This window comes from Galeopterus variegatus, unplaced genomic scaffold (assembly GCF_000696425.1).
Source record: "Galeopterus variegatus unplaced genomic scaffold, G_variegatus-3.0.2 Scaffold212, whole genome shotgun sequence".
NCBI lineage: Eukaryota > Metazoa > Chordata > Mammalia > Dermoptera > Cynocephalidae > Galeopterus > Galeopterus variegatus.
This window is the reverse complement of record NW_007726323.1, coordinates 91,481-113,538: the sequence shown is the minus strand read 5'-3', so window position 1 is coordinate 113,538 and position 22,058 is coordinate 91,481. Positions and strand designations below refer to the sequence as shown.

Sequence of the window (22,058 nt, the reverse complement as noted above, 5' to 3'; positions counted from 1 at the left end):
TGGCCCAAATTCAGGACCCAGAAGTTCTCAGTTGCCATAAGGATGGGCAAAGGCACCAGACAGGGACGGATGTAAAGTCCTGTCCATTGGTCCTAGCAGGCAGTTGTCCTACAGCAGGATTGGGGATTGACTGGGAACAGGTCACATGAAGACCCTCAGGGTCTCAGCTGGCACAGGTGGTATATCATACCAACCTTCAGGTAACCCTAGGCTCCTCGGGGCCTGCAGAGGCCAAAAGTGTGTTCAATGAGGGCAGAAATAGTCCTCATTCAACACTTTTTTTTTTTTTTTTTTGATGGCTGGCTGGTAAGGGGATCTGAACCCTTTGATCTTGGTGTTATAACACTGTGCTCTAACCAACAACACATTTTTGTTAAGCATCTGCTTTGGTCCAGGCCCTTTTCTAGGTACTGGAACACAGCAGAGAACAAAACAGGACAAGTCTCTGTTTCAGACTTGGGGCTGACATCCTAGTGGTAGGATAGAGTCCACAAACCAGCAAATACATCTGTTTGTCACGGCGTGAGAAGTGCCTGGAAGGAAAATAAAGCTGGGTTGGGGATAGAAAGTGTGACTCGAGGGAGTGGCCCTGCCATGGTTGGTGGTGGTGGAAGGTCTCAGGTGAAGGGGCAACAGATTCCGGAAGGAAGGGGGCGGGCAACGGGCAATCTCCCAGGCAGAGGCAGCAGCCCCTCAGAGGCTTGGAGGCAGAAGGGTGTGTGTGTGTGAGGAACAGCAGGGTGGCGGGTGCGGCAGAAAGCCTGAGTGAAGGTGGAGGGAGATGGGCGGGGTTGCCGGGGGCAGATTGTACAGGGCCTCAGCCCCGCAGGAGGATTTCACTGTTTGGGTGAAGGAGAAGCTGCTGGAGGGCTGTGGGCCCAGCACTGACTTGTTTCCATACATTCTAGAAAGGTCACATGGGCTACCTACCGCATGGAGGAGAGACTGGAGGGTGGCGAGGGTGGGTGCAGGACCACTGGCTGGGGGCCTGCTGCAGTCACACAGATGGGAGGATGGACGGTTCAGTGGCGGGGGCAGAGGGGGAGGCAACCAGGAGGGGTTGGATTCTGGATTTATTTTGTAGGATGAGCTGATAGGATTTGCTGATGGATTAGAAGTGGAGCGTGAAAAGAAGAGAGAGTGTCGGCTGCAAGGTTTCTGGCTTGAGGAACTAGAAGGACAGTGTGTTGCCATTTACTGAGACAGAAAAGACTGCAGGACAAGCAGGTTTGGGGAGAGAATTTGAGAATTTGGGTCAACTGTGTAAGGTTGGGGTATACGCTGGTGGGGGGTGGAGGTACATTGCTAGAGATTTGTCCTGGGCCCTGCATGCTGTTGGGGCAATTCCTGCAGAGATGTGCGAGGGGGTGTCCTGTAGGGCCCTCCACAACCTCAAGATTCTGTTCTGTAAGAACAAACGTTTCCTGGTCCCTTCATGTTCTTTTCTCTGTCTGCAAACCTCCTGCTGCTTTTCCCTTCATTCTGGACAGAGGAAAAAGGCAGATTCTGAGGACTCATTGCCACAGTGGTGGTCCCACCCTTTCTGCCTGGCATGCCTCATGGGTGGGAGTTCCTTCTGGGGTGGGAGGAGCTGGAAAGGGAGGCTGGAGGCCTTAGGTCACCATAACCTGGCTCTGCTACCAATAGAGAGAATTCTGTGCCTTGGTTTCCCCTCCTGTGCACAGAAATGTTGAGCTGGCTCCTGTGCTCTGAGGGTGGCAGGGAACATTTGAGGAGGCTGTATGCACAGTGGTTAAGAATCTGGGCTGGGAGTTAAGCAGGTGTGGGTGTGGATCCTTGCTCTGCTGCTTGGCTATGAGACTCTGTGCAAGTGACATAACCACTCTGAGCCTCAATTTTCTCATCCGTAAAAATGGGCTAATCATAGTACCTGCTTCACAGGATTAGTGTGAGGGTTAAATGAGAAAATGTGCATAAAACACTCTGCAAAGGCCTTGACACCAACTATACCCAGTTAATGGAGGCTGTTAGTAATGGTGACCTATGTAGTTGGTCAGGTTAAGGGTCTTTGCCCAGTGGGTAGTGGGAGCTATGAGAGGTTATTGAGCAGGAGCATGTTATGCATGTGGTTTGATGGGGCAGCTGTGAGTGTGGAGACTTGGTCTGAGTTCTCTTAGCCAGTCCCTGAGCCCCTTCCACCTTCCAGAATGAGAATGGAGGGTTGGCTCTAATGGACTATCTCCCCCTTCCCCAGCTGAGGGTCTTCATTGACCTGGCATGGGCAGCCTCTGTCTTTCACAGGTCCTTCAGAGATGGGGGTGGTCATTTTCCTTACGGTCTCCTGTAGGACTCTTTGTCTCTACATCCTAGTGACCAGCCTTAGGGAAATGTGAGTGAGGGGCATTGAGGAGTGGGTGATATTGAGGGGATTTAAGTTGCATGTAGGGCTCTGGACAGGGCTGGTGGGGCAGGGCATTCCACTGGGCACTTGGATGTGACCTTGGTTCCTGGTTTGGGTCCAGGCTGGGTGTTGCCTGCTCCAGTGGAGCCGTGGAGAGGTTGACAATGGGTGGAATGTGGCCCCCTTAGGACCCACACTTCACTGGTGCTCAGGCATGCTGGCTGAGCTCTGTGCTTCTGCAAGCCTGTTTTCCAGCAGTTGGGCTGTGCCAGGATGGCCAAGGACATTTTAGAGTCCTCAGGGCTCATAGATAGGCCGTCACCAAGCATTGCTTGTTTTCATAGGATCCAAGGGTCTTTAGGGGTGGAGGAGGCACTGGAGATATTCCAGGGACTTTTCTTAACATCTGGGTAAATTGAGGTCCGGAGAGAGCAAGGCACTTGACCAGGGTCTCACAAGGCCCCCTCCCTCATAACTGTCACCTTCCTCTGTTCCCATGTCCCTTACTCAGACTCCTGGCCTACTGCCCAGATGTTTGTAACAACCTCCCTCTTGTGGGCTTCCTGAGAGTTTTGTTTATCCTCCTATTATCATAATCTTGCCATAAACTGCCAGGCACACTCACCATTTGATGTGTCTGTCCCTCTGTCCCCCTCCAGTGACTGCCTGCGATGGAGTCTCTCAGACAGACCTGAGCAGCACAGGCTTCAGGCCCAGGCTCTGGAGCCAGACTGAGCTCAGGTAGAATGCCAGCTCTGCCCCTTCCTAGCGTGGCCACCCTGGCATGATGCCCTACATTTCCAAGCCTCAGTGTCTCTGTCTGTGAAATGAAAGCAGTAGCAGTGCTTAATTTATGGGGATGTTGGGATGGTTAAATGAGATAATATGCGAAGTACTGAGTACAGTGTGTGGCATAGAGTAAACTCTCAAAACTGGTCGTTGTTCCAAAGGCCCATCAGTGCTGGCTGAACTAGAAAGATGAGAGTGTGGAGGAGTAGACCCAGCCTTGGACAGGGAGGCAGAGGATGTAGGCGCCAAGTTCACTGTAATGCTCTATGGTTTTTGGAAAGTCACTCATCCGCTGGGAACCCCACTTTCCTCTTCTGAGAAAGGGGGAAGAAATCCCTGCTAGGCTTTTATAAAGTTGTTAGGTGACACCAAAGCAGTCACTGTAAAAAAAAGCTTTGCATCTGTGTAATGATTTAAAAATGGCACAGTGGTGGCTGTGGTGTGCTGATGGTGATGAGGACATTGTAACCACAGTGGTGGACAACTGGCTGGGCTGGAGGCTGGTCAATCTCTGGAATGCTCAGCACTCACGCGGATTTCCCCATCTCCGCCTACCTGCTCCTGGCTGTCCACCAGCCTGCCTTGCACATTAACCCCAGCGTTACATGCTAGAAAATGTGGCAGGTGCAAAGATCCAATGGCATTTTCCTGGCTCTGGTGGGATTGGGGTTATCGGTGGGTGATGCCATGACAGGGTGTGGGAATTAAGAGTCAGATAGACGCTGGTATGAATCTCAGCTGAGCACTTCCCAACTGGGAGCTTGAACAAGTTGCTTAACCTCCAGGTGGGTTAGTGCCAGGCTGGGGCTGGGATGGGGTGAGTGAGGCACAGGTGCAGAGTCGCAGCAGCACCCACTCCCGGGTGCCCACTGTGCGCTCGCACACGGAGAGGACCAGTGCCTTCTCCAAGGCGGCGCCCTGGTGCCTCACTTGCCTCACCTGAGCCCGGCCCTGGGTTAGTGTCTGATCTAGGACTTGAACTCCAGTCTCCTGACCACTGAACTGTTCAGGACCCCTGCAAAGCACCTTCTATAATGTCACCAACCCTCCTGAGCCCCTTTAAAAGGAGCCTGTGTGATGTAGGTCATTGGGCACTTTTTGCTCTGTGTCTTTGCTCTCTAGCGGTTGGTGCATTCTAGAGAAATCCAGGTCCTCCTGCCCACCTCCCTCCACCACTAGCCCCCCAAGCCCCACCAGCTACGTCCCCCTTCCCCAGAAGCTGCACCTCCATGCAAGCGTGTTGAGCCCCCTCACACCAGAGCTGTGTTGGCAGTGAGCTCCTGTTGTGGTGACAAGACCCAGCAAGTCTGGAGGGACAGTCTGCTTTCATGTGGGCCCTCGGTGAAGCCTCCTTGGTCTCAGCAGGCCCCGTGTTGTGCCCGCCAGGCCTCCAGGAGATTAGGGGGCTTCTGCAGCTCCAAATGCCTCAAAGCTTTTCCCTCCTTCTGTGTCATCCGCAGCCTGCCTGGCTTCCCTCCCCTCTGGCCGTGGGGCCTGGAGGCTTTTCATTTTCCCAAGGCCTTGGCGTCTTCCAGGGTGGGCTGGTCTTGGGGTGTTCATCTGTCACCACTGCCAGTCTTGCCCACTGGCTACAGCTACTAATCCCAGAAAGGGATTCCTAGGATTTACCCGTGGCTGGTGGGACCCTAGATCACCCTTATGGTGTGACATAAGGCTCTGGAAAGTCAGCCCAGTCTCCATCCCTAAGCTCCACACATATAAACACACCATCTTTTTTTTCTACTGCTGCTCTTAGGGCCATAGGCTCTCCTTGATGTCCTCTAGGAAGGGAAATACCTTTTCAGGTGGACACTTTTGAGTGTTTGCTGTCAAGAAGTAAACCTAGGCTGGCCTGGCCCTTTTCAGTTTAGCATTGCGATGCTCTGGCATTGATTTTTAACACTCTCCACACCTTCGTCAGTCGCCTTTCTCTCTCCTCTGCAGGGTGGGGCAGTGTAGGCTGGCCTGGCCCTTTTCAGTTTAGCATTGCGATGCTCTGGCATTGATTTTAACACTCTCCACACCTTCGTCAGTCGCCTTTCTCTCTCCTCTGCAGGGTGGGGCAGTGGGAGGGGCCTGGCAGCTGAGCTGGGGCAGGGGCCGGGGCTGAAGGCCAATGTCATAGACCATAGACGCCTTGACCACCAGTTCGTCCTTATAGGGGATATTGGTCCTTCTTCCTCTTCAGGACAGGTGGGGAAACTGAGACCTGGAGGGGGAAGGGCCTTGCCCTTGATCACATAGTAAGTCAGGCAGAGGGGGACCAGAACCCAGTCATCCTTATTGCCAGTGAGGGCTACTTCCACTCCTGGCTGCCACCTTTCTTGAGAGTTGACCAGAGGACCCATTGAGGGTCAGGGGCATGCTTTCTCCTTTTCCAAGGAAGGCATCTCTAGGCATGGTCCCTGCCTGCTATGGGGATCCCTGGGCATCGGGCAGAACTGGGGGGGATATCCTATTTCTGAGGTTGAGGAGGTATGAGCTGGTGGCCCTAGCAAGGGAGGTGGGGGTGGGGGGAGGCCGGGAGGTTTCCGGGAATGTGGTTGGTGTCTCAGGGTGCCCTAGGGCCAGCTTCTTCCCTTCTTCCTTCCCTCCCTCTCAGGGAGGGGACTGGGCCGACAGTAATGCCATTTGTTCTGGCTCTGGGATTAGGTGCAGCCGTGTTTAGTGAGGAGTGTGGAGCCATTGAGGGGACGTGGCCAAGTGAAGAGGAGCCGAGCAGCCGCTGCCTGGAACTCTGGTGGGTCCTGTCCTTCCTTCCCTGGCTCCCTGTACCCTCTGGCCACTGTCCCTAGTCCCCTGCCCTGTCCTTCCAGGTCTGTCTGAATGCGTGTGTGTACTTACATACCTCAAGGGAGGGGCCTGGGTGTCCTACCTTGGCTTTTGGTGGGGGCCGCTCACAATCACCCTGAATATGTGTGTTTGGGGAGAGAGTCTGCTAACAACTGCCATTAGATTCTCAAAGGGTTCTGTAACCCCCAGAAGGTCTCACACTTTTACTCTAGTCCAGCCCTCGTTGTGCAGTTAAGGAAACTGAAGCTCAGAGAGGGGAAGGGGCTTTTCCAGAGGCACACAGGCAGTGATGGAGTCTCTGAGACATCTCCCCATCGGCACTCTGGCCTCAGCTCCCGACCTCATGGGCTGGGGGAGCCTGGCTCACTCAGAGGGGACTCTCGTCCCCCTAGTACTCAGAGCCTGGGGAGGGGCTGGGATGCTGATGTGGATTCCAGTCCTACATCCATGAGATGGAGGCCCTCAAGTATGCCTGCTGCTTGGAATCTCTCGGGGTGTCTGGCGGCCTGGAGTTGGGCATGTGAGAAGGTAGGGGCTGGTGGGGAACAGCACTTCCCAGCTCCTCCTCTGCAGTGGGAGAAGCTCACTGCATGATAAAATTCTTTTCACTTCATTGGGAATAAATGACAAATACATGAGGTAATGACTGGGAAATGCTTGGTATAGTGCCTGGCACGTACCAAGCCCGTGAGGCATGCTGGTCACCATTGTCCTTTGCGTTCCCTTTTAACTGAGATCTCTTGCTTTTGACTCTCGCTCCTGTCTCTTTCCTCTTCCTTAGCATGAAGCCTCTGCCTGGGGCATGGAGGCAGCCCTCTTTTCTCATGGGTCCCGGGGGAGGGAAAAGTGAGGACCCTCTGGCTGAGGTTCTGCCTTTCTGGGGCCCATGGTGCACTTCTTGGTCAGTGCAGGCTTTCCCAGGAGGCTGAACCTCACCTTTGCTAAAGAAGATAAGTCATCAGCCCTGGGGCTGGTCATTTACAGGTAGCCTCTCTCCTGGGCTCAGGAATGGCGTGGAGTGCTAGGCAGCAGGACTATATAGGGGTTATGAACAGGGGCTCTGAGATGGGCTGGGAGGGGCTGTTCTAGCTCTACTTCTGCCAAGCTGTGTGACTCTGAGTGACATACTTGCCCTCTCTGAGTCTCTGTTTCCTTGTCTGTAAGGCGTGGAGTGCTAGGCAGCAGGACTATATAGGGGTTATGAACAGGGGCTCTGAGATGGGCTGGGAGGGGCTGTTCTAGCTCTACTTCTGCCGAGCTGTGTGACTCTGAGTGACATACTTGCCCTCTCTGAGTCTCTGTTTCCTTGTCTGTAAGGTGCACGTAGCAGTGACACCAGCTGTCAAGGTGTGAAGATAGAGCATGGTGAAGCAAGGGGTGCTCTCAGCATAGCCCCCAGGAGTTTGCAGGAGCTCTGTCAGTGTTGACTGCTGTCAACGGGGGGAGGTTATGAAATTTGTAAGGAAATGTTGTTCTGTTCCTTTTGAGTGTCTGTGATCTGAACCTAAGAATAATAGTTCAGGATGAATTTGACTCTGTTGTAGGCAGATTTGGGAGTTGGCGGAGAAAGAGCCTATTTTGGGAAGCTTCATGAGCCAATGAATAGCATGTCCTGTGATAGGCCTGCCAGCCTTGGTCTGCATTAGAAGCCTCAGTGGGACTGGTGGGAGCTTGTCCTTGGGCTGGGAGGGTGGCTGGTCCCTACCTGCCTTGTTCCCCACACAGCCTCCACCCCCAGGCTGTCAGTTTGTTTGCTTGGTAAACCCTTTCTTCAGAGTTGGTACAAAGATAAACTCTCAACTCAGACCCCGTTGGAAGAAGCAAAAATTCTCAACAAGTAGGGTCTAAGTTCTGAGGTTTTCTTCTGGGCCTTCTCTGCCAGGGAACCCAGAACAAGTTGAGAACCAGGGAGTAAACTGGCACTTTAGGCTTTGTTTGCTGGTTGTAAGCTTTGTTTGCTGGTTGATTGATGGGTGATTTGTGGGGCTACTTCCAAGAAGGATCATTAGAAGCTGCTCATGATTGTTAAAACACACATAAGATGGATGAAAACAAAAACAGAAGGGGAACCACTCAAAGGGAGCAGAGAATGGGATGTATGAGGCATCTGGCAAGTGTTAGCTGTCTTAGGGGAACAGAGGGGGCCCGTGGAGCTGAGGGGTGAAGAGTCTACACTCAGTGGCCTTGTGCTCAAATTCCTATTCGCCCACTCACTCTTTGGGCCTCAGTTCCTCATCTGTAAAATGGGGGAATATAGGTCATGGTGCTGTTGCAAGGTTGAAATCATAGCACATACTACAGAAATATTGTGTGTAATAAATGGAAGTTAACATTAATACATTTAGCTTGGAGGTGCCTTGTAGCAGATTCAAGAAGGGGAAATTAAATGGCAAAGGCACTTTGCTCTTGAGCACCTACTCTGGGTAGGAGACCACTTCTGCCTTGGAAAGCTTTCTGCGGGGTTGGGAGACCTGTGTTCTAGTTGCGAGAGCAGTTCACAACTGGCATTGCACGGTGGGATGAGAGCAGGAGAGCTCAACTAGGACTTTGGAAATCCACAGCAAGTGGAATCCAACTCCCTGCTGAGGCTGGCCTTGGAGGAGGATGGACAGGGTTTTTAATGGACAAGAAAATGGGCCAAGGTAGTTGGGAGCTGAGTAATCCTGGCCAGCAAAATAACAAGGAGTCCTTTCCTCTCTCTGGGCTTTAGTGTCCCTGTGTGCTCACTGCAGGGTGGACTGTGTTCTCTGTGGCCCTATGGACTCCAAGCCAGACCTCTGACAGTCCCTCCCCTGGCGGTGGCAACCCTGGACTCCGGGGTGACTGACAGGCGGCAGCTTGGCCCCTGGCCAGGCAGCACTGCTGGGTGGTGGGGGATGGGATGTGCCGTGAATTCCAGCAGAGGAAGGGATTTGCTTCTGGTCTCGGCCTCCCAGGAGTGTAATTGCACTGGAGAAACTCCCGCACAGCTGGGAAGCAAATGTGGAAGATTTTCTCTGCTGTGCTGGACATGGTGGGTGGAGCAGGCTGTGGCAGGGTGGCTGGTGGAGCTGGGCGGCTGTGGGGTGTGGCTGGGTGTGGGTGGTATTGCGACTGTGCTGGGGGTGTGACAGGCTGGGAGGGGCTGGATCAGCTGTAGGGAGTGGCCCTAGGTGCCTGTGGGACTACCAGTGTCTGGGCCTATAGCCGCCACTCCCCCTCCCTGCTCAAGTCCTTGCCCAGGCCTGATGCCCATTCACACGCTTTTGAATCTGCTTGCAGGCCTCTTCCTACACTGACCTCCTCTTAACCTTGTCCCCCCATGTGCATGTGATGACACCTCTGAGCATGTCAGTATACTGTAAGTGTGTCTATGCATTCATGTGCATGTGAGTGTGGTGTGTCAGGGAGGGCGGCCCACAGTGGGCATTGTCAGAAATGACCCAGGCTGGAAATAAAATATGGGCTGGTGAGCATTTAGGGATGTCGGGACCTTCCCCTATTCACCCTGCCGCAGCATCAAACCAGAGACTTAAAACCCTGGATCCCAAACACCTTTGGAAACCATTGTGGGTCTTGGTCATCACTGCATTTTCAATGCCTAGTGCCATGCCTGGCACCTAATGGTGCTCAATAAATGCAGAATGAAGGGAATGATCCCTTGCTTGTTCCCGACTCCCGGTGTGATCTCAAACCTTTCACTCCTTTCTGGAGCCCTTTCTCTTGCTTCTCCCCTCTGGCTTCAACGTGACCTCTCTTCCTCTTTCTTTCTGGATCTGCTATTAAGTTGATATGTAGTTCCTTCCTGAGCCTCTGTTTCCAAATCTGTTCAATGGATAATCATTTTATTAGCCTATGTCACCACATGCCAGGCACTGAGCTGAGTGTGTTAGGTGCATCATCACTCTTTGTCTTTGCAGCAGCCCTGCAAGATAGATAAGTAGTATAAACCCTATTTTATACTTGGGAGACAAGGCTAGACTGTCTCCAGTCTGAGCACTTACCTGCACTGCTAGCAGCCACTATGCTGCTGTCTGTCAATTGAGATAGAATGATGCACACAGCCCTTCCAGGAGGCTTGCTGGCACACAGTAGGCACTAAGTACATGGGTTATTGGGCACACTTTACCATCAAAAGCACAGCTAGCTCAGTCTCTTTGCCTGCTCTCAGGGAGCTCTTGGTGTCGTTCCTGGAGCCCACCCATTCATCTAAGGCCCAAGCTGGACCCCCTTCCCTGGTCCCAGTCTCTGGACAGATTGCTCTGTAAGAAGGCACTTGTACCTCTGCCCCTTTCTCCTCNTAAGTCATCAGCCCTGGGGCTGGTCATTTACAGGTAGCCTCTCTCCTGGGCTCAGGAATGGCGTGGAGTGCTAGGCAGCAGGACTATATAGGGGTTATGAACAGGGGCTCTGAGATGGGCTGGGAGGGGCTGTTCTAGCTCTACTTCTGCCGAGCTGTGTGACTCTGAGTGACATACTTGCCCTCTCTGAGTCTCTGTTTCCTTGTCTGTAAGGTGCACGTAGCAGTGACACCAGCTGTCAAGGTGTGAAGATAGAGCATGGTGAAGCAAGGGGTGCTCTCAGCATAGCCCCCAGGAGTTTGCAGGAGCTCTGTCAGTGTTGACTGCTGTCAACGGGGGGAGGTTATGAAATTTGTAAGGAAATGTTGTTCTGTTCCTTTTGAGTGTCTGTGATCTGAACCTAAGAATAATAGTTCAGGATGAATTTGACTCTGTTGTAGGCAGATTTGGGAGTTGGCGGAGAAAGAGCCTATTTTGGGAAGCTTCATGAGCCAATGAATAGCATGTCCTGTGATAGGCCTGCCAGCCTTGGTCTGCATTAGAAGCCTCAGTGGGACTGGTGGGAGCTTGTCCTTGGGCTGGGAGGGTGGCTGGTCCCTACCTGCCTTGTTCCCCACACAGCCTCCACCCCCAGGCTGTCAGTTTGTTTGCTTGGTAAACCCTTTCTTCAGAGTTGGTACAAAGATAAACTCTCAACTCAGACCCCGTTGGAAGAAGCAAAAATTCTCAACAAGTAGGGTCTAAGTTCTGAGGTTTTCTTCTGGGCCTTCTCTGCCAGGGAACCCAGAACAAGTTGAGAACCAGGGAGTAAACTGGCACTTTAGGCTTTGTTTGCTGGTTGTAAGCTTTGTTTGCTGGTTGATTGATGGGTGATTTGTGGGGCTACTTCCAAGAAGGATCATTAGAAGCTGCTCATGATTGTTAAAACACACATAAGATGGATGAAAACAAAAACAGAAGGGGAACCACTCAAAGGGAGCAGAGAATGGGATGTATGAGGCATCTGGCAAGTGTTAGCTGTCTTAGGGGAACAGAGGGGGCCCGTGGAGCTGAGGGGTGAAGAGTCTACACTCAGTGGCCTTGTGCTCAAATTCCTATTCGCCCACTCGCTCTTTGGGCCTCAGTTCCTCATCTGTAAAATGGGGGAATATAGGTCATGGTGCTGTTGCAAGGTTGAAATCATAGCACATACTACAGAAATATTGTGTGTAATAAATGGAAGTTAACATTAATACATTTAGCTTGGAGGTGCCTTGTAGCAGATTCAAGAAGGGGAAATTAAATGGCAAAGGCACTTTGCTCTTGAGCACCTACTCTGGGTAGGAGACCACTTCTGCCTTGGAAAGCTTTCTGCGGGGTTGGGAGACCTGTGTTCTAGTTGCGAGAGCAGTTCACAACTGGCATTGCACGGTGGGATGAGAGCAGGAGAGCTCAACTAGGACTTTGGAAATCCACAGCAAGTGGAATCCAACTCCCTGCTGAGGCTGGCCTTGGAGGAGGATGGACAGGGTTTTTAATGGACAAGAAAATGGGCCAAGGTAGTTGGGAGCTGAGTAATCCTGGCCAGCAAAATAACAAGGAGTCCTTTCCTCTCTCTGGGCTTTAGTGTCCCTGTGTGCTCACTGCAGGGTGGACTGTGTTCTCTGTGGCCCTATGGACTCCAAGCCAGACCTCTGACAGTCCCTCCCCTGGCGGTGGCAACCGTGGACTCCGGGGTGACTGACAGGCGGCAGCTTGGCCCCTGGCCAGGCAGCACTGCTGGGTGGTGGGGGATGGGATGTGCCGTGAATTCCAGCAGAGGAAGGGATTTGCTTCTGGTCTCGGCCTCCCAGGAGTGTAATTGCACTGGAGAAACTCCCGCACAGCTGGGAAGCAAATGTGGAAGATTTTCTCTGCTGTGCTGGACATGGTGGGTGGAGCAGGCTGTGGCAGGGTGGCTGGTGGAGCTGGGCGGCTGTGGGGTGTGGCTGGGTGTGGGTGGTATTGCGACTGTGCTGGGGGTGTGACAGGCTGGGAGGGGCTGGATCAGCTGTAGGGAGTGGCCCTAGGTGCCTGTGGGACTACCAGTGTCTGGGCCTATAGCCGCCGCTCCCCCCTCCCTGCTCAAGTCCTTGCCCAGGCCTGATGCCCATTCACACGCTTTTGAATCTGCTTGCAGGCCTCTTCCTACACTGACCTCCTCTTAACCTTGTCCCCCCATGTGCATGTGATGACACCTCTGAGCATGTCAGTATACTGTAAGTGTGTCTATGCATTCATGTGCATGTGAGTGTGGTGTGTCAGGGAGGGCGGCCCACAGTGGGCATTGTCAGAAATGACCCAGGCTGGAAATAAAATATGGGCTGGTGAGCATTTAGGGATGTCGGGACCTTCCCCTGTTCACCCTGCCGCAGCATCAAACCAGAGACTTAAAACCCTGGATCCCAAACACCTTTGGAAACCATTGTGGGTCTTGGTCATCACTGCATTTTCAATGCCTAGTGCCATGCCTGGCACCTAATGGTGCTCAATAAATGCAGAATGAAGGGAATGATCCCTTGCTTGTTCCCGACTCCCGGTGTGATCTCAAACCTTTCACTCCTTTCTGGAGCCCTTTCTCTTGCTTCTCCCCTCTGGCTTCAATGTGACCTCTCTTCCTCTTTCTTTCTGGATCTGCTATTAAGTTGATATGTAGTTCCTTCCTGAGCCTCTGTTTCCAAATCTGTTCAATGGATAATCATTTTATTAGCCTATGTCGCCACATGCCAGGCACTGAGCTGAGTGTGTTAGGTGCATCATCACTCTTTGTCTTTGCAGCGGCCCTGCAAGATAGATAAGTAGTATAAACCCTATTTTATACTTGGGAGACAAGGCTAGGCTGGCTCCAGTCCGAGCACTTACCTGCACTGCTAGCAGCCACTATGCTGCTGTCTGTCAATTGAGATAGAATGATGCACACAGCCCTTCCAGGAGGCTTGCTGGCACACAGTAGGCACTAAGTACATGGGTTATTGGGCACACTTTACCATGAAAAGCACAGCTAGCTCAGTCTCTTTGCCTGCTCTCAGGGAGCTCTTGGTGTCGTTCCTGGAGCCCACCCATTCATCTAAGGCCCAAGCTGGACCCCCTTCCCTGGTCCCAGTCTCTGGACAGATTGCTCTGTAAGAAGGCACTTGTACCTCTGCCCCTTTCTCCTCTGGGTCTTGGAGAGGGTTGTGGTGAACCAGAGCATTTTCGGGTGGGGAGGTGGGGTAGGGAGTGACTTTCAACTCCAGAGCAGTGGCCATGGTTGCTGTGGTATTTCCTGAAACTGCAGCGTTGCCCTGGCGTCTCCATGACAACCAGAGCATCTCATTCATTATCCCCAGCACCTTGGCAGGGAAAGCTGGGGCTAGGGCTGGGAGAGTGGAGTGGGAGCTGAGCTGAGGGCTGGTGGCCTTGGTGGCTGAGGTCCCCTCAGGCTTCCACCTACTCCCAGCCAAGGTTCCCCTGCAGGCTCTGGAGCTATCTCCCTCTCCTGGGGTCTGGGTTCAAGTTTTAGTTCTGCCACTGACTAGCTTTGTGATTTTGGGAAACTGACTTAACCTCTCTGTGCCTCATTTTCTTCAACTGTTAACATGAATAATAACGGTATTAGTTGTAAGGATTAATTGAGATAAGGTATGAAAAGTGCTCAGCACAGTGCCAGGTTCATAGTATCCTCAAGATGTGGTAGCAGTTAATAATTATGCTAATTATAATGGCATTATTGTTGTTGTTAGTTTTATGATAGAAACTATTATATATTATATATTATAGAAACTTCTATGTATATATTATAGAAATTACAGTTTTATGGAGGAATGAAAGACCAAACTCAAAAGTCAGGAAGGAAACCTGTTTGAATCCAGATTTAGCAGATTCAGGGCTGGATGGTTAGCTCAGTTGGTTAGAGCACTGTGTTGTGACACCAAGGTCAAGCGTTCAGATCCCTGTGCCAGCCAGCCACAAAAAAATTTAGCAGTTTCCATGTGACTGTGGCAGTCTTCATCTCCTTATCTGTAACTTGGGAATAATAACAGCTGCTCATTCATTCATGTCCCGAGTACTCAGTAAGGAACTGGCCCTAGGAAAAGTAGGTGCTTCCATGATGAATCAGACTTGGTCTCTGCCCTTGTGGCACCCAGGCCGGGGGAGAGGGGGAAGAAAGGAAATTATTTGCCAGGTTCTGGGCAGGGTCTGCCTATGTAGAGGTCAGTAAGTACCGGCCTTGCCCTGAGGAGCTGGAGGCTCCAGGAGGCAGAGGCGTGTGTAGAAATGCCCAGGTTTGCTCTGCACAGACCACACGCTTGGGTGCACCCAGGGGCTGGACAGGAAGTTCAACGACGGGGATAGTTTGGCTGTGAGACTGTAGAGAGAGGCGGAGAATACATGGCCCATCTGAGGCGGGCACTGTAAGTGTGTCAGCTGATGGTGGCTGATGGGAATGTGTGCCCGGTGTCACCAGAACATGCCTTTTTTTCTTTTTTAAAGATGATCGGTAAAGGGATCTTAACCCTTGACTTGGTGTTGTCAGCACCAGGCTCTCCCGAGTGAGCTAACCGGCCATCCCTATATAGGGATCTGAACCCGTGGCCTTGATGTTATCAGCACCACACTCTCCCAAGTGAGCCATGGGCCAGCCTGAACATACCTTTTTTAAAAGAGAAATTAGAACTTCTGACTTTTATGTGAAATTTCCTGATTTAAGAATGTTGATAAGGAATCCCAAATTAAAGAAAAATGCTGTGCAAGCCAAGGAACACATGTGTTTTTTGTTCTGGACTGAGGGTACTGGTTTTCAGCCTCCATGCTGTGGAGTGGGGACGGGGCGGGAGCCTAAGGACTGGGACTCAGGGCAGGAGAGGGGGTGGTGGTTGGAGATGACTTCAGAGAGGTGATGACATTAGAACTGGGATCTTGAATGATGAGTAAGTGTCCCAAGGGGTCAGAGGATGCATTCCAGGCAATGGGAACTTCATCAGCAAAGGCCTAGATGCTTGACTGAGATTGGTGACCTGCTGGGTGAGGCTGGAGTTTAGGGGAAACAACTGGTAATGTCAGCAAGGCCTAGGGTGAAAGGGGCATTGAGGCCTCAGCCCCAGCTGTCCTTGAGGCCTTGGTGGCTCCAGGGGGATTAGAAGCCCCCAGTTATTTGCACCTTGATCCCAGGGGCTCTGGAATGCAGGCTGCTGAGGAGGGCCTTGAATGGCGGAGTAGGTTGCAGCCAACTGTGCTGCAACCCCCTTGCCAGCGAGCTGAGTGGTCAGTGCTTTGTTTTCAGAGCAACTGGCTCTCCCCCAACCCCAGGATATTGGCCTTCTTTGGGGTCAGGGGCTACTTTGTCCTCTCCGTGGCCTGGGTTTTGCCATGGCCTTATCCCTGGACTCCTGGTTTCTAATTTTCTGGGCCCTGCCCATCCATCCAGCTCCTGGGGAAGATGGGGAGCTTTTCCAAAGATGGGGACTCTTCCCAGGGTGTGGTTTGGGGAGGACAGCTGCAGACAATGAGGAACAGGCAGACCTCCCTCGTACCTTGCTGTGTGCCTCTGGGAGGTGAGCGTGCTCTCCATGTCTGATTCCTAGGGCTGTCAGAGACTTGAGCCAGACAGATGAGCTAGAAAGCGCTCTGTGAGCTAAGCCATTATCCATGTTGTGAGGGGTTTTTGTGAGTATGTTAAATAAGCTACAGAAGTGCAGGATAATAGTAGCTGACAGTTACTCAGGGCTGTGTGCCAGACATGGTTGTGAGCGTTTTATTTATCAACTCATTTGATTTTCACAACCTTGGGAAGTATGTAAAAATTTCCTGTTTTGCAGATTAGGAAACTGAGATACCGAGAAGTTAAATGACTTGCCCAAGATTACACAGCCACTGGGTGGTAGAAGTAGGGTTTGAACCGAAGCCACCTGGCTCTAGTCTGCACATATAGGCTCTATTAACTTAGGACTTTAAGTCCATGGATGGACTTGGGAGATGAAGGTCTGAACTTCTTGAAATTGTTACAGCATTTTTCAGGATATGTGCATATTTATTTTTTTAAGAGACTTTATTTTTTAGAGCAGTTTTAGATTGACAGCAAAATGGAGAGGAAGGTACAGAGATTTCCTATATGCCCCCTGCGCCCGCAGATGCATAGTCTCCCTCACTGTCAGCATCCCCACGAGAGTGGTGCATTTGTTACAATTGGTGAACCTACGTTGACACATCATTATCACCCAGGGTCCATAGTTTTCATGAGGGTTCACTCTTGGTGCTGTACATTCCATGGGTTTGGACAAATGTATAATGACACGGATCCACCACCATAGTATACAGAGCAGTTGCCCTGCCCTAAGAATCCTCTGTGCTCTGCCTATTCATCTGCTCCACCCCTAACCTCTGGCAAAGAAGTGCATTTTTTTAAAGTGCATATTTTTTATATCTGAAAAATGTCAGATTTCCACAGGCATCCCTGACCCCCAGATGCCTGAAACTCTGTGGACTGCAACATTAACATGCTGAAATGCCATTGATGTGACAGACAGAGGGTCAGTGACCACAGAACTCAGGCCTGCGAGGAGTGGCCTGTGGCTGCACTCCTCCTCTTCCATGGGGTTGGGTGGCTGACTTCGGCAGGCACTGTCAGTGTATCCCTACCTCCCCACCCCCTGTGCTTCTCTCTTGTCCCTGAGCCAAGGGGTGGGGCTCTGCTGTGGTTACAGACAGAGGGCTGCTCTTATCAGAGGTAGGGAGACACTGGTGCACCCTGGGCACAAACTTGACCAGTCACCCCAGACTTCCTTGCTCTGCCCATGACACTGGCCCCTTCTTGCCCTGCTTTCAGCTAGAATTGTAGGGAGTCCCTGGAAAGCGCCACACACTCCCTTGTCTCCAAGCTGTGGCATGTGCCATCCCCTCTTCCTACCCCAGGCCAACCCTTACTTCTGGTTCTGGTCAGCTCAGGTACCACTTCCTCCAGGAAGGCTTCCCCAGATTCCTTCCGCCTCCACAGTGGTTAAGTGCCCCTCAGTTCTCCCAAACACCCTTCCCTTCTCCCAAGCCTACACTCATTTGCCTGCATTGCCCCTCTGGATTTTCTTGGCTGCCTCTGGTTCCCCAGGGTGCTGACACATAGGGGGGACTAAAATGTAGAGTGTCAGAAGTAGAGATTATCTGGCCCAAGCCCCTCTCTAACAGGAAGGAGGCCCAGAGAGGGATAGGATTTGCTCGGGGTCACACAGCACATCATGGCAGAGCTGGGACCAGACCTGCTGTTCCTGTTGTTGTTTCCTCATTTCACAAATAAAAAGTGGAAGATAAAAACCACCCAGTGATAATCGCTGTTAACTTTTTTTTTTAAATTTAGCACCAGTTTCTAGCCTATGTATAACAAAAGGTTTAACAAAAATATGTATGACCACACATACAAACTGTTTTATAAATGTTTTCCACTTTAACAATATATATGGTAATCTTATTTCTATGTCAGTAAATGTTCTTCTTTGACGTACTGTAAATGGCTGCCTAGGATTCCCTCACATGCTTGCATTATAATTTCTAAAGACAATCCCCCTATTGTTGGGCATTTGCTATTATAAACAGCACTGGGATTCGTATTTTTTTTTTTTTTTTTTCCCCTATATAAAGATGACCAGTAAGGGGATCTTAACCCTTGACTTGGTGTTATCAGCACCACACTCTCCCAAGTGAGCTATGGGCCGTCCCGGGATTCGTATTTTTGAGGGAAAATCTTTATGTAGTTCTGCAATTACTACCTCTAGGATAAATTCCTAGAAGTGCAACCTTTGGGTCTCTGGCATGCTGTACCCATGCTGAGCACACCATATAGTCTTGGGGCTGGGAGGGATTTCAGAAATCTTCCCTACCAAGGCTGGGCTTGAGGCTTCGGAATTCCCTCCCAGGCTCTCACCCCTTTGGCTCTGGTCGTGGAGAGCTCTCCTGCTGGCTTTCAGCAACTGTCGCTGATAGAAAGTTGCTCTGTGGATTGCTGGGAAATCTCACTTCCTGTGGCTTCAACTCATGTTTAAGAGAGACTGGAAGGCCCTGTTTGGGGTTGCTGTTTGGGGTGAGGGAATTGGGGCCTTTGCACAATGTATGTGGGTCTTCATTAACTCACTCTAGTGAGATGGGTGCAAGTGGCATGGCCTGTGTTGGGGTTCAGGTTGTTGGGGGAGGCTGGAACCTGGAATGCTGGCTGCCTGGGTGGACAGAAGGCTCAGTGTGGGGGAAGCCTCCTTGTCAGTCCCTTGGTAAGCTTGGAATCCTCAGGCAGGGGTGGTCACCTGCTGTCCTGGGCTGCTGTGTGCATCTGTGGGCACATGCCCTGAGGGTGAGAGGGGCCTGGTTGCACTAGGGGCAAATAGTGACTGCTGCCATTTCTGGGCATTTCTTGTGTCGAGCTCCTCAGACTCATTTGCTCAGTTAACTCTCAGCCACAGTCCTGCACCACAGAGGTGATGATCTTACAGATGAGCTTGAGAGGAGTGGGGTGCTCTAGCTGGGGCCTTTTTTGCACAGGGCCTCAGCTGTGTGTTTAAATCCTGGCTTGGCTGCTTTTGCTGGAGACTTAGTCTTTTCATGTGTTGGATGAAGCTGCTGGGCTCATTCAGAGAAAGAAATGGATAGGGGAGTGTGGGAGATGGTGAGGATGTGGTGTCTCATGATTTGGAATTCCACCTTTAGCTCCCAGGCCTTGCAAAGGCCATCGCTTCACTTTATTTTTTATTTTTTTATTTTTTTCTAAAAGATGACCGGTAAGGAGATCTTAACCTTTGACTTGGTGTTATCAGCACCACGCTCACTCAGTGAGCTAACCAGCCATCCCTATATGGGATCCGAACCTGTGGCCTTGGTGTTACCAGCACCGCACTCTCCCGAGTGAGCCACTGGCCAGCCCCATCGCCTAACTTTACCCTTCCTGCTTCTGGATTTTTCTTGGCCTAGTCTTGGACTGTGATAATAATAAAAAATAGCAACTACCATTTGTACCATTTGTACCAATAGTACCATAAGCTGGGTACTGTTCTGAAGTGATTTACGTACATTGTGGGACTTAATCCTCCAACCCCTTGTGAGATGGCTGCTATTTATTGTCTGCCCCATTTCACAAATGAGGAAACTGAGGCTCAGATTAAAGAGCTTGCCCCAAACCATGCAACCAGGTTGGGCAGGAGTACTTGAACCCGGGCCCACCTAGGTCAGGTCCATGTGTCCGCAGTCACTGCCCCCTGAAGCCCACACTCTGCCTCTCCTGTTCTCTCCACAGCTTTAGCCTGGTGGCCCACTGAGTGAGTGCCATGCAGCACCCCCGGGCCTGCCTGTCCTCTGGTCTGCTGCCCAGCCCTCCCAGGAGGCCCTGACGCCCTGGGGCACTTCTGCTCTGCGCAGGACCACGCGGGGGTTTGCCATGGTGACATAAAGGGCGTGGAGGAAGGAAGGAGCGCGACCAGCCTGCGGACTGCGCCCCCGGCTGGGAGGAAGGGCCAGGGGCCGAGATCCTCTGTCCCCGCTGCCTAAGTCTCTGTGGATTTATTCGTCAGCTGACGACTCTTGTGTCTCTCCTGTGTGGGGCCTTGGGGTGGCCAGGGCAGGCTGGGCCTCCGGTAGCCAAGGTCTCGGGGGCCAGGATGCCTGCCCTGGCGTGCCTCCGGAGGCTGTGTCGGCATGTGTCCCCACAGGCCATCCTTTTCCTGCTGTTTGTCTTCTGCCTGTTCAGCGTTTTCGTCTCAGCATACTACCTATATGGCTGGAAGCGGGGCCTGGAGCCCTCGGCAGATGCCCCTGAGCCCGACTGTGGGGACCCGCCGCCTGTGGCCCCCAGTCGCTTGCTGCCGCTCAAGCCTGTGCAGGTGGCCACCCCTTCCCGCACAGACCCATTGGTGCTGGTGTTCGTGGAGAGCCTCTACTCGCAGCTGGGCCAGGAGGTGGTGGCCATCCTGGAGTCCAGCCGCTTCAAGTACCGCACAGAGATTGCTCCGGGCAAAGGTGATATGCCCACGCTCACCGACAAGGGCCGAGGCCGCTTCGCCCTCATCATCTATGAGAACATCCTCAAGTACGTCAACCTGGATGCCTGGAACCGGGAGCTGCTGGACAAGTACTGTGTGGCCTATGGCGTGGGCATCATTGGCTTCTTCAAGGTATGCAGGGAGCAGGGTCCATGGGCAGTTCAGAGCCCCATGTGCACACTGTCTAGCTGGGTGCCTGACTTTTCTCATCTGTAAAATGGGTGTGATGGTAGCACCAACCTCCCAAGATTGTCGTGAAGGTTAAATGGGTACGTGTGAAGTACTCAGAGTACACAGTGCCTGGTGCCTTGTGAGTGCTTTATGATTATTAGCTCATAAGTGTGAGGGGTGCATGGTAGGAAATTGCCTGCCATACGTGGGGTCCAGCACACAACACAGCAGGCACTTGCCTAAAGGAGGTTCTGGGGATGGGTGCAAGGTAGGAGATGGCGTGCTCTGCTGGGTGCCCTGAAACCTGCCACAGCAGTTCTCCCGAGGGAGGGGGTGTGTCCCCATTTTGCAGATGAGCAAATCAAGGCTTAAGGGGATTAAGTTACTTGTTGTAGGCTATGCAGCCTATAAGTAGGGAAGCCAAGACTTGAACCCAGACATAGATAGTTTGAGCTCTGTATCCCATGATCTTTCTTCTTGCTCGACCCCTCTGTGGGTGTGGAGCATGTGCATCTCCCAAACCCTGTTGCATTGCAAGAAAGAGGAGAAGGAAATCCCAGTGGGCCGGTGGGGAGCTGCTCTGGACTTTATGGGGATTCTGGAATGACTGCTGGGGTTGGGGTCCTTGCTGAAAGGGTGTCATGAAGAATTTGTCCTTGGAGAGGGGAGGATGGGAACAGTGAAGGGGGACCCAGAGGCTGGGACCAGAGAACTCTGACCTGCAAGATGAAAGCAGGCATTAGCTGGCACTCTAGATGGGCATTTGTTCTTTCATTCAACAAATATTTACTGAAAGCTTGCAGTGTTCCAGGTCTGTACTAGGCACCGGGGACACACAGTGGTGATCTAAATGGACAAAATCCCACTCTCATAGAACTGACATTTCAGCACCGTGGGAGCGGGGTGGGTGACAGGCAATGAACAAATAAACATAGGATATGGTAGGGAGTGATAAATGCAAAGAGAGACAAAGCAAGGAAAGGTCATAGAGGTAATGGGTGTGGAGGTTGACACTATTTTTGATAGAACGGCCAGGGAAATCATCTTTGATAAAGTGGCCTGCAGGAAGCAGGGGAAGGAGCCATGTGGCTCACCGTGTGAAGAGCCTTCCAGGCAGGAGGGACAGTAAGAGCTTTCTTGGCATGAGTGAGGAGAGGAGGAGCAGCAGATGGGTCAGAAGGGGCCCATGTCCACCGCTGGTGCCCATGCTTTCTAAGCCTTCCCAGTGTGCTTGTGCACTGGGCCCTGTGCTCCATGCTGGGACGGGGCTGGCCTAGTTGAGGGTTTCCCACGGCATGTTCTTTCACACACTAATGCAGCAGGAGGCTCTGCCACTAAAAAGGTATTGTGAGCCAAGAATCGAAAGCCCTTAGAAGTCCTGCAGTAAAGCAACCTGGTGAGATCCGTTCCCCAACTGGTTTGATCACAGAATCCTTTTTTTCATAGAGCACCCTCTGGGGAACGCTGGCCTGGTTTATGGCTTTACAGTGGCATCAAGTCAGACTGTCTCCATTGTCTTTTTTTTTTTTTTTCTTTCCCCCTGGACTCTGTTTCCTTTCTTCCATGAACTTCATTAAGTTGATTCAGAGCCCCTGGCCTGAAAAACGTAAGGATGGCTGACATTTATTGAGTGCTCACTCAGTGCCATGTACTGTC

The 22,058-nt window shown here is 51.9% G+C and overlaps 1 protein-coding gene across 1 annotated transcript in view; it reads left to right on the top strand.

The window, feature by feature from the left end:
• Positions 1-5,769: 5,769 nt before the first annotated feature.
• The window catches only part of NDST1 (N-deacetylase/N-sulfotransferase (heparan glucosaminyl) 1), a 41,762-nt gene continuing 25,473 nt past the window's right edge, over positions 5,770-22,058 (top strand). The window contains exons 1-2 of the mRNA XM_008565894.1: positions 5,770-5,891; positions 19,490-20,363. Coding sequence (XP_008564116.1) covers positions 19,851-20,363 — 513 coding nt within the window. The 5' untranslated portion in view covers positions 5,770-5,891; positions 19,490-19,850. The remainder of the gene's footprint in view (positions 5,892-19,489; positions 20,364-22,058) is intronic.